The 13,645-nt window shown below is 43.4% G+C and overlaps 1 protein-coding gene across 1 annotated transcript in view; it reads right to left on the bottom strand.

Moving 5' to 3' along the window:
• LOC133463790 (thrombospondin type-1 domain-containing protein 4-like) overlaps nucleotides 1-13,645 on the bottom strand; it is a 55,130-nt gene that overhangs the window by 40,201 nt on the left and 1,284 nt on the right. Inside the window, exons 4-7 of the mRNA XM_061745513.1 lie at nucleotides 12,266-12,552; nucleotides 9,285-9,663; nucleotides 7,511-7,613; nucleotides 4,558-4,694 (exon numbers count right to left, since the gene is read on the bottom strand). Of these exons, the coding sequence (XP_061601497.1) occupies nucleotides 4,558-4,694; nucleotides 7,511-7,613; nucleotides 9,285-9,663; nucleotides 12,266-12,552 (906 nt within the window). The remainder of the gene's footprint in view (nucleotides 1-4,557; nucleotides 4,695-7,510; nucleotides 7,614-9,284; nucleotides 9,664-12,265; nucleotides 12,553-13,645) is intronic.

The raw sequence follows: 13,645 nt of genomic DNA, 5'->3' as shown, positions 1-13,645 counted from the left end.
GGATGGGTGGGTGGATGATGGATGGATGGATGGATGATGGATGGGTGGATGGATGGATGGATGGATGGGTGGATGATGGATGGATGGATGGATGGATGGATGGATGGATGGATGGATGGATGGGTGGATGATGGATGGGTTGATGGATGGATGGATGGGTGGATAGATGGATGGATGTTTAGATGGATGGATGGGTGGATGGAACTGAAATGTTTCCCTACAAACATGTGACAACTGTCCAGTGTTTCACGTATAAATCCCTAATTAAAACAACATTGCTGCTGTCTGCAGTAGGAGCTGTTGGTTCAAACATACTTGAGCTAAATTCAGTGCTTTAAATATTTCCTTTTAAAACAAGATTTTCTAAAGAAACTTGAACAAAGGGGCAAAAGAAAAACAGGATCTTAGCATAAATAGCTCTTCCTTGGTAAATGTCAACAGTGTGGTCTGGCCTTCTTGAAAAATGTACCACAGTACTATTTTTGAGCTGCGTGAAGACACGCTCTAACCTGTTGGAATTGCTCGGTTGGGATAATTGGTTGGAAAGCTTTGTGCGGCTGGCTCTGATCCAGATCAGATGAATCAGAGTCTACAGTAAAGCTCTGAGTTAAGATACCTCAGTATCACTTTACAGAGCTCAGGAGGCCGCTTGTGAAGACGTTGTGTGTGAGACCAACACTGGTCCAAACGTCACAGGTGTCTTTTATTTTACAGGGATTTAAGATAAAACTGTTTAGTGCATTTAAATGCAACCATCATGTGCATCTTTACTATTTTTTGTGCACAAAGACAGTTGTTCGCAGAAGACCACCTAAGATATCACAGAGGCAGCTACGAGCTCTGGTCAACAGGGTGATGCTGTTTTAAGTGGATTAAACGTCCCCAATGTTTAAGCTTTTGTTCTTCCATGAGTAGATTTCTATCCTGAAGACGATACTAAACACCAGACATGTTAAACTCGAGGCCCGGGAGCCAAATCCAGCCCAACACCTAATTTCTTCCGGCCTGGAGGAACACAAGAAGACAAGGATGTATTTTAGAAAAATGTATGGATCATAAGAGAGTGTTTTAGTAGGAGTAGGAACATCGTCTCCCAGGGAGATGCTGACAAACGAATGCACGCGTTTGTATCTTCCCAACTAGATTACTGTAATGTGTTATTAGCAGGATGTCCAAGTAATTTGCTAATTATCCTTCAGCTGATCCAACAAGCAGCAGCACGAGTCCTGACACGAATCAACAAGAGAGACCACGTTAGAGACCACTGCATTGGGATTGGCAAATCTCGCGGGAGCGGGCGGTTTAAACTTTGTTGCGGGCGGGAACGGGCGGCTAAAAAAAATACTGCGGGATCGGGATTTAGCCTAGCGACAAGATGGAAATCAATGAGGTGGAAAAGAACCTTTTGTCTTTACAAAACAAAGACAAAGCGTTTAGTGTCTGTTGCGCATCTAGGAAGGGAGACGCACAGAATTGGGACCGCAGTTGGTCAGCAACATTCTCTTCCTCCACAGCAATATAATGGCCAAGTAATTCATTTGTTAAATTAATCCGTTCCATTTCTTAACGTTGTCTATTTTATGTTATTTATTAGTGTTATTTGAGCCACTCACAGCCTACTCTTGGTGCTATTACCTCAATCACATAATTGATATGTGCGCGAAAGGCGAAAAATCTTGTTCAATGATGGCAATGATGGATTTGCATCTAACTTTCTGTCAGGCGGCCTATGAACCGTCTATTATCCATCAAGCTCCACAATTATCATGTTAACATTAAATCAGATAGATTTGTCTGGACATTTCTCTTGGGGGACGGGAGAAGACACTAAATCAATGCATCTCTATTATTGTGCGGGCATGAATTCTCTGAGTTTTGCAGGTGCAGGCGGGACTGGATATAAACACTGCGTGAGCAGGCGGGAGTGTAACACACACGTTGCGGGTGCGGGCGGTAATGGTCAGAAATTCACCGGGCGCCGCCGGGAGCTGGATAAAGAAAACAGTCAGGGCTCTAGACCACGTCTCTCCAGTGTTGGCCTCACTCCATTGGTCCCCGTAAAACTCAGAACGCAATTCAAAATTGGATTACTTGCGTATAAAGCCCAAAACCTCCACGATATTTGCAAGACCTGATTCCTTATGTTCCTAACAGAGCTCCGTTCTCAGAGTGCAGGTTTTCTCGTAGTTCCACCTGTAGACTATCCAAATGTATATCTGGAGGGCGGGCTTTCTCCTTTTCTCTTCTGTGCATGTTTGCAGGCCAGAGCTTCAGGAGTTGCATCCTGACCTGCACTCCCCCCCTTCTGACCACCTCAGTGTTTATATAGTGGTCCCTGTAGTGCACCAACTAACCATGTATCAGTAATAAGTACATAGAACTCCTAGTTATCCTACTCACGGATAATTAATACTAATATATCTTGTCTTTTGTTCCTCTGTGTCTCCTTTCCATTCTTCATTCTCTTTTTCTGATCTTCCTTTTCCTGCTCTACCCGGCTGGCCTTTAATTCAATTTCAATTCAATTCAATTTTATTTATATAGCATCTATTACAAGTTGTCTCTAGGCGCTTTGCAGAGACCCAGAACCTGACCCCCCTCAAGCAATTATTACATAAACAATGGCAAGTAAAAACTCCCCTAGTGGGAAAAAAACCTTCAGCCAAACAGTGGCAGGTAAAACTCCCCTTTATGAGGGAAGAAACCTTGAGCAGGACCTGGATCATAGCAGTAGCCCCCCCCCCATGATCCAGGTCCATCTCAAGGTTTCTTCCCTCATAAAGGGGAGTTTTTACCTGCCATTGAAATGTAAACTTTGTTTTTAATGGCCTGAGAACAGATTAGTCTGTCAACTCCCTGCTACACGTCTACAATAGTAATACATTTATGTCTTTTACTGATACTTAAATTCAGAGGAAATTATGTAAAATGATATATTTTTTTTTAAGTTGAAATATTTTAATAGTCTAGCATTCGCTGTACAACCGGCCCTCTGACGCCTATCCACCTTCCTGATGCTCGACACCACCTTTGGTTATCTGGGTATAAACGTTTGTACAAATATAGCTACTAAACAAATATTAATAGTGATATATGACTAAATATCAATAGTGATATCAATGCAGTCAATCAGTCAGAACTGATTGGCTGATATCTGCAGATTGGGATGCTTTCTACAACAACGCTAACCCCGACCACCACAGCAAGCTTACCTTCACAAAACAATCAACTACCCCCTGCAATAGTGTCAATCAAATTAGTGAAGTTATTAGCTAAATGAGTTAATTAAATGACATGGTTAAGAGGTCGTCCAAGCAGTCAACCATCAGCGTATCCAGACAGACAGCAGTCACGCCGAACACATCAGTGTGAGCAGCCAGCTCCATTTCTTCCTCGTGCTTCCTTTCAGCTGTGAGTAGCTGATGAATGGCTTTGCTGCTTTTGTTACGGCCTTTTTTATCACTTAACTACGCTCGCAATGACATCTCCTGCTTCGGGCGTAATGCATATTCCACATGTCATGGTATGTAACTCCCGACTGCTCCCACTTTCTGGAAACGCGAGCAGAACCTGCAGAGCCAGCAGCGAATGTTTGGTTCCCATATTGACAAGGGTTCTGATTAAGTTACGCTTTCACAGTATATCTTGTTTTGTCACAGTCGTATTCACATGGACAAGCCGCAGTCATCTTAGTGAGGGGAAGCACTGCAAATCTCTCATCGCGTGAACAACCAGTCATGAATTCAAACCTTTAAATAAAGACACATTAAACGCATGCTTAAAAAAACTAATGCTCAGCTCTTGCAGGTCAATAAATTTCCCATAACTGCTTGATTTACACTCATAATTCTCCATTTAGTCTCCATCACTGATAATTCATCCCTAAACCACCTGAAAGAGCGGCGTGATGTGGGTTTGTAGCTGAGGATGTGTGGTCAGAGATCAGAGAGCCTTAAATCTTAGTGTTGCAGAGGCTTTGGGGTGGATGTCAGTGCATGTGAAGCTCACAGGACGGACTGGTTGAGGTCCTCGACAAGAACTGAGCGCTTTCTTCAGCACACATCTGATCAAAAGAGTAGTGAGGTTCAGATACAAAGCTGGCTTTAATCAAGACCACACAGCAGCGGCGTCCTGCTTCAGGCCAAGACGGTAACCCTACCCCACCTTGACCCTCACTTCCCATTATCATTAAAGGGGGGAGCCACTATTGAGCTGTGCTGCCCTCTGCTGCTCACAGCCATTACTGCACCTGAGATGCTCTGCTGCTTATTCAACTTTGGTTTAATTACAAATGAGTTGTTGAATCTGCTGCCTGAGAGCAGTGCATGAGCAGATTACAACAAGAGTAGGAATAAAGCTTCCTTGAGTGACGTGCATTGTGACAAACTCCATGAATCTGAAGTTTCTCATTCTTCCAACCTCCATGAAGCAGTTCAGTCATCGAGGATTTTAGCTGCACCAATGAAGTTCTCATGTTATCACCAGACTATGATGATGATGATAAAGAAAACTAAACATCCCCCCTGGATTATTCAAACTGGGTCGGGTGTTGCCTACCATGCACCGTCCAGCCACGCAGAGGGAGGAGTTGGTCTGTCCGCACGGTGTCCCGTCGGTCACCTTCTCCGACTGACGCACGTAGAACCTGAACCCGATGGCCCGGCAGTGGAGCTCGCACTGCTGCTCCCCGGGGACTGAAAGGAGATCAATCAACGTGATATGACAAAAAAGAGAGACATGTACGAGTCTAAAGTACCATGGAAACAAGAGTCTACATCTTTACTTTTAGTTTTCAACAAAACTTTTAAACGGATACCATTATTACCAGGAAATATGAACTCCTTTTGTGGACAGCAGTGAATACGCATCCAAAAGACGTACAAGAAAGTACAACCTCTTTCGATTAAAAAGTTGTATATATCAAAACAAAAACACCCTCACCGGGTCTAATAATTACGTAAAATAAAGTTCAGATCAACGTGCACACATTAAATATTGTACCAATGCAGAAGCATTATGGGAAAACCCAACCCGATAACTTGCAGGACCACCTTTGTCAGCAGTAACTTTAAACAATAACTGTGTGACGTCATCAGTCTTTGAGATCAGGGGCCGGATTCACAAAACTTTCTTAAGAAAAAAAATCTTCTTAAGTGTCATTTTTTTCTTAAGTTCAGGCTTAAGAAGAAAAAAGAGAAGAAGTCATATTCTCCAAAAAAGTTCTTAAGTATTTTCTCAACTTTCTTCTTAAGTTTCTTCTTAAGAAAAAACTTAAGAATAAATGGGATTCTTGAAATAAAAGTTCTCAAATTTTTTTTCTTGACTTTTTTCTTAACTTTAAGACAACCTTGACCTGTCTTAAAATTTCTTCTATGAAAAGGTAAGCCTCTAATATCACCTTTTTAAACACATTTTAGACAAGTTTAGACTAGTAGGTCATAGTTTGAGGATATACTTTGTAATTAATTACACAAAGAGCCTGTTAACTGTTTGTTAGCATGTTAGTTAGCGTGGTAGTTAATTATTATTAATTTTCCTCAATAGTATTTTTTTCGCACATTAATCTCATCCACCATAACCTTGAAAAGTTGCTGCATCTCTTTTTCTCCTTGTCCATGTTTAGTGAGTGACTGACGGTTAAAACGCAAACTACCTGTATATATGTTGTTTGTTGGCGCGTGCAATGACATATTTTAAGAAGTTCTTAAGTAGGAAAAATAAGAAATTCGTAAGAAATGACAGTTCTTAAGACAGTTCTTAAGAAAATATTGAAGAATTTCACTTAAGAACTTTCTTATGAACTTCTTAATTTTAGATCTTAAGACATTTCTTAAGTTTGTTCTTAAGAACATATTGGTGAATCTGGCCCCAGATCATTAACTATTCACTCTGATGATTGACAGCTGGTATGAGGTGTTTAGCGCTGACATGCAGTGTAAGGTTTTCTCTAAAAGTGATGCTTTGCACCGCGGCCCAACATGTCTTCCCTTTGGTCTCGTGCGTCCTTGGGTCTCAGATGGCGTGCGGGTCGTTCAGATCTAAAACATACATCACGCTGTCATGAGTTTAAAGGGAGGACATCTTCCCCCTGCAGCCCTAGAAGAATGGATAAATAATCCGTCTCACTGGACGCCGGTCAGCTTATAAACCGTTCCCAGACTGAAGGGGAGCAACAACTGCTCCTCTAAGATCACCTCCCTTTGTTTTCTCCTGGGAACTTCGTCAGACTACGCTTGAGTGCACCAAAGCTGCAAAACGCAAAAAATTGCGCACAGTAAAGCTGAACATAGTTTTTTTCCACAGTGCTTCTTAATTGTGGCTTAGATTTTGATTAATAATAAAAAAAAAAAAGAAAAAGAGTCATATGCTCCTATGTCTCTATTATCTTTTATCTGTATCGTCTTGTTTTTATTGTATTTTTACATTTATTGTATTGTTTTTATTCTTTGTGAAGCACCTTGTGACATTCCCTTGTCTGTGAAGGGTGCTATATAAATAAACTTTACCTACTTACTAAGATAGATTTACTGAATTTTAAGGCCTGTTTAACACCAAACACGTTTTTTCTTTTTGTCTTTTAATGCTATGTTTGCTGCGTAGTCGGCATAATATTCTAATTCATGTATTCATAAAACGACACAATGGGCAGCATTGTATTCCCATGTTATTATTATAATCAGTATCCAGGTTTTAATGAATGAAAACAGTCAAATGTCACGATAGTGTTCTTGAAAACCGAATGAAAACATCAAATTACAGTGCAAGTGTGTGCATGCATGGCGTTGAGTGGCAACGGCACTCCGGTCGTTTGGTTTTGACCATATGGTTTGTCTCTTAGAAATACTACGAACCCAAACGGCTGAGCACGGTTCGAGACGGGTGTCAGGTGATCCACCGTCAAGCTCACACATTTGTCTTGGCTGATTTAATCTTTATATCAGCGAAGCCCGTCAGTCGGGACGGCGGCGTCGAGGCAACACTCGATGCACATCTGTTAGACAGGATATTAATTTGGCAGCTGTTTTTTCCATTTTGGAAATATCTCAGATCTTCAGGTGTCTCAGCTGTTGCCTGGATACCTCAGGTAAGCAGGTTCACGGGGTTTAAACAGATTCACTTTCGCCAGGGAGCCCCGTAGGAAGCAAGGGGTATCTCAGCGTTTTTTAATGGCTCGTGGATCGGACCGCTGGAGACTCACTGTGAAACTTTCTTAACTTAAGCATAAAACCCAAATCAAGACCCATCACCGGATCAACAGCAGCAACACATCATTATATAATGCTTGTACACACTGTATTGCAAGCAGACCAATGCAGGTAGATAGAAGAATCTTTTTTCTGCAGTATATTGATCTGTACCGCTGTCAGAGATTGAATTTTAAGCAATAACAAAAGAAATTCACCTTAAATCTTTGGATTGCTCCTTGTTTTCACAAATACAGTGGTTGTTCTTCTTATATACTTTACGTATGCAAATACTGGACATAAGTAAATACGATAATGCAGCCTACCCTCATTAAAAGGCTCCCACTTGTACAGTCTGCCCATGAAAGGCCGGTTGTTGTAAGAGGAGCACTGCACCGCTCTGAGGTTCCTGCTGGAAGGAGGACAGGCCTGAGGACGGAGCAGGGAAACACAAACACAGGCTTTTACTCTCCACGCTGCACACGGTCGATCTGAAAGGCTAAATCACTTTGCCACTGACTCCTTGATGTTTTAAGGATGCATGAAGCAGCTTCTGGTTTGCTTTGCTTAAATACCAGTGTCACTATTCACCAGAGACGATATTAAAGAAGATGAAAACAACAGGGAGTGGTCTTTAACTTTAAAGCACTGGTTAGATGTTAAACCTTAGCTCTGACAAACAAAGCTCATCCACATGCTTTTGAAGTGAAAAGGGGGATTAAATTGTAATTCTATGTAACTCAAGAGCTTTAGCATCATTTGTATACTAAAATATCAAGATGACAAAATCTAGTCAGTATTCAAAACCAGCATTTCTTTTTTAAATTGCATTTGTGCCACATGTGCAAGCGTCTATCTGTGTGCCCGGGATCAAGCAAGAGCCATGTAGACTGCTGTAAATTATATTGAAACTGAGATTTCTTTAACTCAATGACCTTTATCCAATAACATGTCTGCTTTTCACAGGCCTTCAGGAACAGTCCTCCCACTCTCCTTGCCAGCATTAAATAATAAATATCCCCCCTCTTACCAGGAGGATTGAAGTTTACGGTGATCATAGGACCGTAGCAGCCGAGTACCCGAGTAACCCAGACAGGTGAGCTGAAGCTGTAAAGTTGGCTTTGATTGGATATTAAATTATTAAGACAATGGTACTCAAAAAGTTTTTCTTACAATTAAAAAGGATTTGAATGTTTCAACAGACTGAAACAGACTGGAGGACAGTGTTACAGGCAAAAACAGAAACCTCCCAGAGACATCTGCAGAGTTAAGTCCTGCTCAAGGCAGCTTACATTACCAGTGTTTTTAGGCGTTGTTTTTTTATTTTAAACTGGATGATTAAGTGCAGGGGGTGTATACTGAAGAGCACGCTGGTTAAAAACACACAGGTTATAGAAAGAGGTACACTTGGCTTGCAGTGAAAAGGCCTCTCAAACACCCACAGACACAGACCAGTTCAGACTGGAAAAGTGACAAAATGAAATATGCTCAACCCAGACAAGCCTAACGTGGGAGCTTTCAGCTCGCACCCACGACGCACAGAGGCAACGCAGAGCTGCCTCGCAGTAGAGAATAGAGAGAAGAGAAGGTAAACTTCAATGGTATTATAAAGACAAATGTATTGATCTCTAATGCATTTAGATGTAATTGTATATTATTTCCTTATTTCCCTTGAATTTCCCTCACGATTATCTATCTATCTATCTATCTATCTATCTATCTATCTAAACAACATACTATCAATAATGAATGTAGATGAATTGTGGGACTTATATATAGTGTTTTTAGTAAATATAGTTCCCGCTCAAAGCCAGACTAATTTTCTTTAAAAAAAGACTATACATTTTCCTAAAATGCATTTATTTGTTCACTGAGACATTTAATGAGTCGACATTATGCCTCTGATGTCTCCGACTCAGTTGGTGGGATGGGAATGTAAACATCCCTGAACGCTGAATAAAAAGATGCCTGCAGCACATAAAGTTGTCAAAGCTGAATTTAATAGTTTGTACTACAAAACCTGCACATGATCCTGGTCTTAGTTATTAGTACAGATCAATATTCACAACTTGAGCTGATGGATTAAGGAGGCTGGCTTACGTGGCTGCTGCAGGTGCGGTAGTGAGCGTGCTCCCCGGCGCAGGAGGAGGAGGGCAGCGGGTCGTAGGGCCTCTCCGGATGCCTCTCCTGCCTGGTGGTCTGGGGGTCCGAGTGTTGCCCCGGCTGGACTCCCTGGCTCGCCGAGCTCGGCTGGTAAAGAGGAGCCCAGACCCGGTTATTCCCGGCCGGTTCGGCCCGGTCGTGTGTGTAGGGTCTGCTGAAGCGATGGAGGTCGTGGCCTCCTGCGGGGAGGTGGTGGGACGCAGCGGCAGCAGAGCGGCGCTGCCTGTGGAGGTGAGGGGTCTCCGGGGTCTGCAGAGGAGCGACGTACAGCCCTCTGCCGTAGCCGTACCTCCCTGGCTGGATGTGGGGGATCCTCCTGGAAGCACGAGCAGGCTGAGGTCAACATTCAGAAATGTTTTTATTCTATGAACCAGGAAGGCCCCTCAGATCCTCTGGCTCTTCTTTTCTAGCTGTTCCACAGAGTAGAACTAAAAGATTTGGTGATGCTGCTTTTAGCCACTATGCTCCAAAACTGTGGAACAGCCTGCCGGAGGATCTGAGAGGAGCTGGAAATGTGGACATTTTTAAACGTAGACTAAAAACTCATCTCTTTGGTCTGGCTTTTATGTAGCATCACATTTTATAGTTTTAGTTTTATTCCGTTTAAAATTTTTTAAAGGTATCTGTTTTATTTATTTATCTATCTCTTATAATGTTTTTATTATTTTTATTGTTGTGGACTGATTATTTATTTTTAGCCTTAATCCTTGAACCTTTATCTTTTTTATACATTTTATATATTTTATATTGTATGTCAGGGTGCATTGGTCTCCCAGTTTTTATTTTTTTGGTCTCCCAGTTTTTATTTGTTTATTATGCTTATTTTTCAATCAAAATGTCAAAGCACCTTGTATTTCATGTACCTGGACGAAAGGTGCTATATAAATAAAATTTGATTGATTGATTGATTGATTGAACACTCGCCGGGCACGTTAGCCACCAGCGTCACCCCTAGACTACACGTGGCACTGCTAACTAGCACTGAATCCAGCCACATGTTGCACAGCTGGGGGAGTCGGCTATATTTAGACTTCTTTCTCTTTTTTATTAGGTATGTTTAAGCTGCATGTAGTAATTTAACAAGGGGCACTTTAATGGCCCCACATCTGAGCACCAGTTATTCAGTCCTGGGAGCTTTTTTTTGCCTGATATTTGGCCACTTCTAGTCCAACTCAAACAGCCCCCTGCACTTAGCTGTCAGTGTTATTTGTTCAATGGCAAACACAACAGGAAGGAGGCCACGTCGCTGCCAAGAACAAGCCAATCTTCTGACTCCAGCTATAAAGGACTGGCTCTCCGTTGCGGGGTAGTCGGAGGGCCAGACATCACCAAAGACTGGAAAACAATGCATTTCCCTCAGTGGACATCATCACAGCCAAACAAAGTGATAAAAGTGCAGTAGGGGGGGCTGGCACTGTGACTTCTTACTCTATTTCTCTTAAGAGTACAGAGAACGGAGGATGATGTTGCAGGTGTTATTAATTTAACACAACGCTCCCAAGTCAACAGAGTCCAGACTAAACTCACTGAAGTGGAATCCAACTGAAACCTCTTTTTCCACGTCGCCACATAAACACTTGAACGTTGCGAATGACTTGGCCTCAGCATCACAGTACATCACAGTGAGAAAAGATGAAATACGGGACGTAGTTTGGCCACATCACACACTTATGTTCCTCTGTAACACTCGACACTGAGTAAATACAGCGCCGGCGAGCGAGTCACACTGTTGCTGGAGCGGCATCCTCTAGTCTGTTTGTGGTGTGAAAATATTCCCCAATTTAAAACAGCGGACCATCTCATTTTCAAACATTCAGTGACTGACGTGGCATCTCGTCTTCCCTTCTTTTTATTCTCTTCTTTATAGAGGGAATGTGCATGACGTCACAGATGGGACTTCACAGCGAGTTACACCCACTGAGTGGCAGAAAGACTGAGTGGCAGCATAAACTTTCAGTTTGAGCAACTGGAAAACATCAAAAATGGGAAAGAGCTGTTGTGCGATCGACTGTACGCATAGATTTAGCAAAAAATCTGAGTTATCGTTTTATTGCCGAAAAATAAGCTTAAAGGGAAAGTTCCGTTTTTTACAACCTGGACCTTATTTCTGGCATTTTTTATGGTTGTATACTCACCCAGAGGTGTTTGGTGTCATTTGGAGTCCTTCGGAAGATATTAGGAGTTTTGTGCGAGCCGCTTCTCCATATAATGGTAGCGAATGGGGGCACAGACGATGCAGCGTCTAAATAACACATTATTGCCGCGAAACTCAGTTCATTTCTTTTATGAATCACTAGATCTGCTTCCAGGACCTGTTGTCTACATCCGGGGCTCTGTGTGTAACAAATAAATCAGTTTGTAAACAAGACCTCTGAACTCATGACGTCATCTCTGTGTCATCTCTGTGTGCGCGTCCATGCACGAAACGTGTATTTGTGGTTCCCATTTTATATCAGGTAATGTTGGATTTTTGGGTAGCTAACGTTAAACGGTCAAATCATAAAGTCTGGTGTCCTCATTATGCCTTGAAGTACGACCAAGCGTCAAGACTTTTGTATGCCTTCAAGCTTTGCTTCGTGTATTTCCCCGGCATAGAAAATTAAGTACATATAAATATCAGGAAACTCGATTCGTGGCCAAATATTAATGTCCATGGACCACTGGTTCTTGGGGTAACTGTACGGGTCACTGTCAAGTCCGACTGCCTTTAATTTAAGCTCATAATCAGCTGTTATCCCGTCTTCTCCACTAGTTGCAGCCATTTTTGCCACTCAGTGCGAGTGGGGCGTGGTCCAGTGGGAAAGTGACGTCAATGCATACCCTCTATTCAGCCTTTTATTCTTTTCACAAATCTTTTGTCTTTTTCATGTGTAAATAGAAGATCGCTGCTCAGGTCAACACCTCTGTCCACAGCTTACCTGCGCTGTCCGGGCCTGGTCTGCTGCTCCCCCCTGCCGCTGCCGTTAAAGACTCTGGCTCCGTCGGCGTGTCGTGTCTCTGCAGGCTTCAGGGCTGAAATGACATGAACTCCAGCTCCTCTGGGGGGGTGTTGGGTGTACGCGGGCAGGCACGGCCTTGTCTGTTCTTGCACTCCCGTTCCACAGGTCAGAGAGCAGGATGACCAGGATTCCCAGGTGCCCCAGGAGCCCTGAACGTCTCCGTGCTCAGCCCTGAACTCCCGCTGATGCTCTGCCCGCTGAGGAACCTGTACGGAGGAGAAGCAGCCCCGAGTACTGAGAAGCTGGGATAGTGCAATTAGACATGAATGCCAAGGACTGATAGAAAGTCTCCATCAACAAGACTTTAATCCCCTCAGATTATTGCCTCGGATAAAAGCTCAAATCAGTGACCTCACCTCATCACTATGACTGTCCCGCTCCTCCGCCCCCCCTGCCGCTTCCCATGAAAAAGACCTCTGTTGATGCTCATAAAGCTCCGATTCGGCTGATTAGTGGGTGTCTGTCAGGGGCTTTAACCCCATTGGGTACCTGGATTTCTCACTTTTTCCCCTTCTGTGCAACTGCACCAGAACATATTAGAGGTAATCACTGAGCTCTCTGTTTGAGGAACCTGCCAGCAGGAGCCTCGCGCCAAGCCGGCTTTATCCACGGAGCGGCGCGGAAATCCTGCTTTTTAAGGGGCACTTTGTCTCCGCTCGCAGCGGCCTCTCCGGGCGAACACACGGCCGTAGTAAAAAACTCTGCTGCCGTTGACTTTTAGCGGATGGAAAGAGAATACAGAAACAGTGGGGAGAGTTGGCAGGGAGCGGCTCTGCTGTCAGTCAGCCTGGGCGTCTATTCAGAGAGACCTCGGCCCTCCACCCGCCTCCTCCGCCGCCTCAGTTTTTGTAACTCAATGCCACTCTCATCTCCGGGTCGGCAACGGGTCACACAGCCGGACGCCAAATGGAAACACATGGAGGCGACTCGCAGCGACCCCCTTCGGACCGACAGGATTGTTGATCTGTCACTCAGTCCCATCTGCAGGCTTCTTCCGTGTGGCTCATGCGGCTTCGGGGTTCAAGAGGTGGTTCTCTGACGGCTTACATCTGCCCTCTCTGTTTAGCTGCAGTCATCAAAACCATTCACCCTCCCGCAGCAGAACTTCACAGATTAACGCCCCAGTCAGGTTCCCCCAGGGAACGCTCTCATTTGCAGCTTAAGATGACACTTGGCTAATGCTGAAAAGACACAATCTTGCATAGCATCTTCTGAGACGATAACATGTGCCAACCGTACAATCAGACTTAAAAAACAAAATAAAAAAAACACACACACACAAAAAGAAAAATGCCCGGG

Source organism: Cololabis saira, chromosome 2 (genome assembly GCF_033807715.1).
Source record: "Cololabis saira isolate AMF1-May2022 chromosome 2, fColSai1.1, whole genome shotgun sequence".
Taxonomy (NCBI): Eukaryota; Metazoa; Chordata; class Actinopteri; order Beloniformes; family Belonidae; genus Cololabis; species Cololabis saira.
Note: the sequence above shows the minus strand (reverse complement) of the source record. Positions and strands in the feature narration are given on the sequence as shown.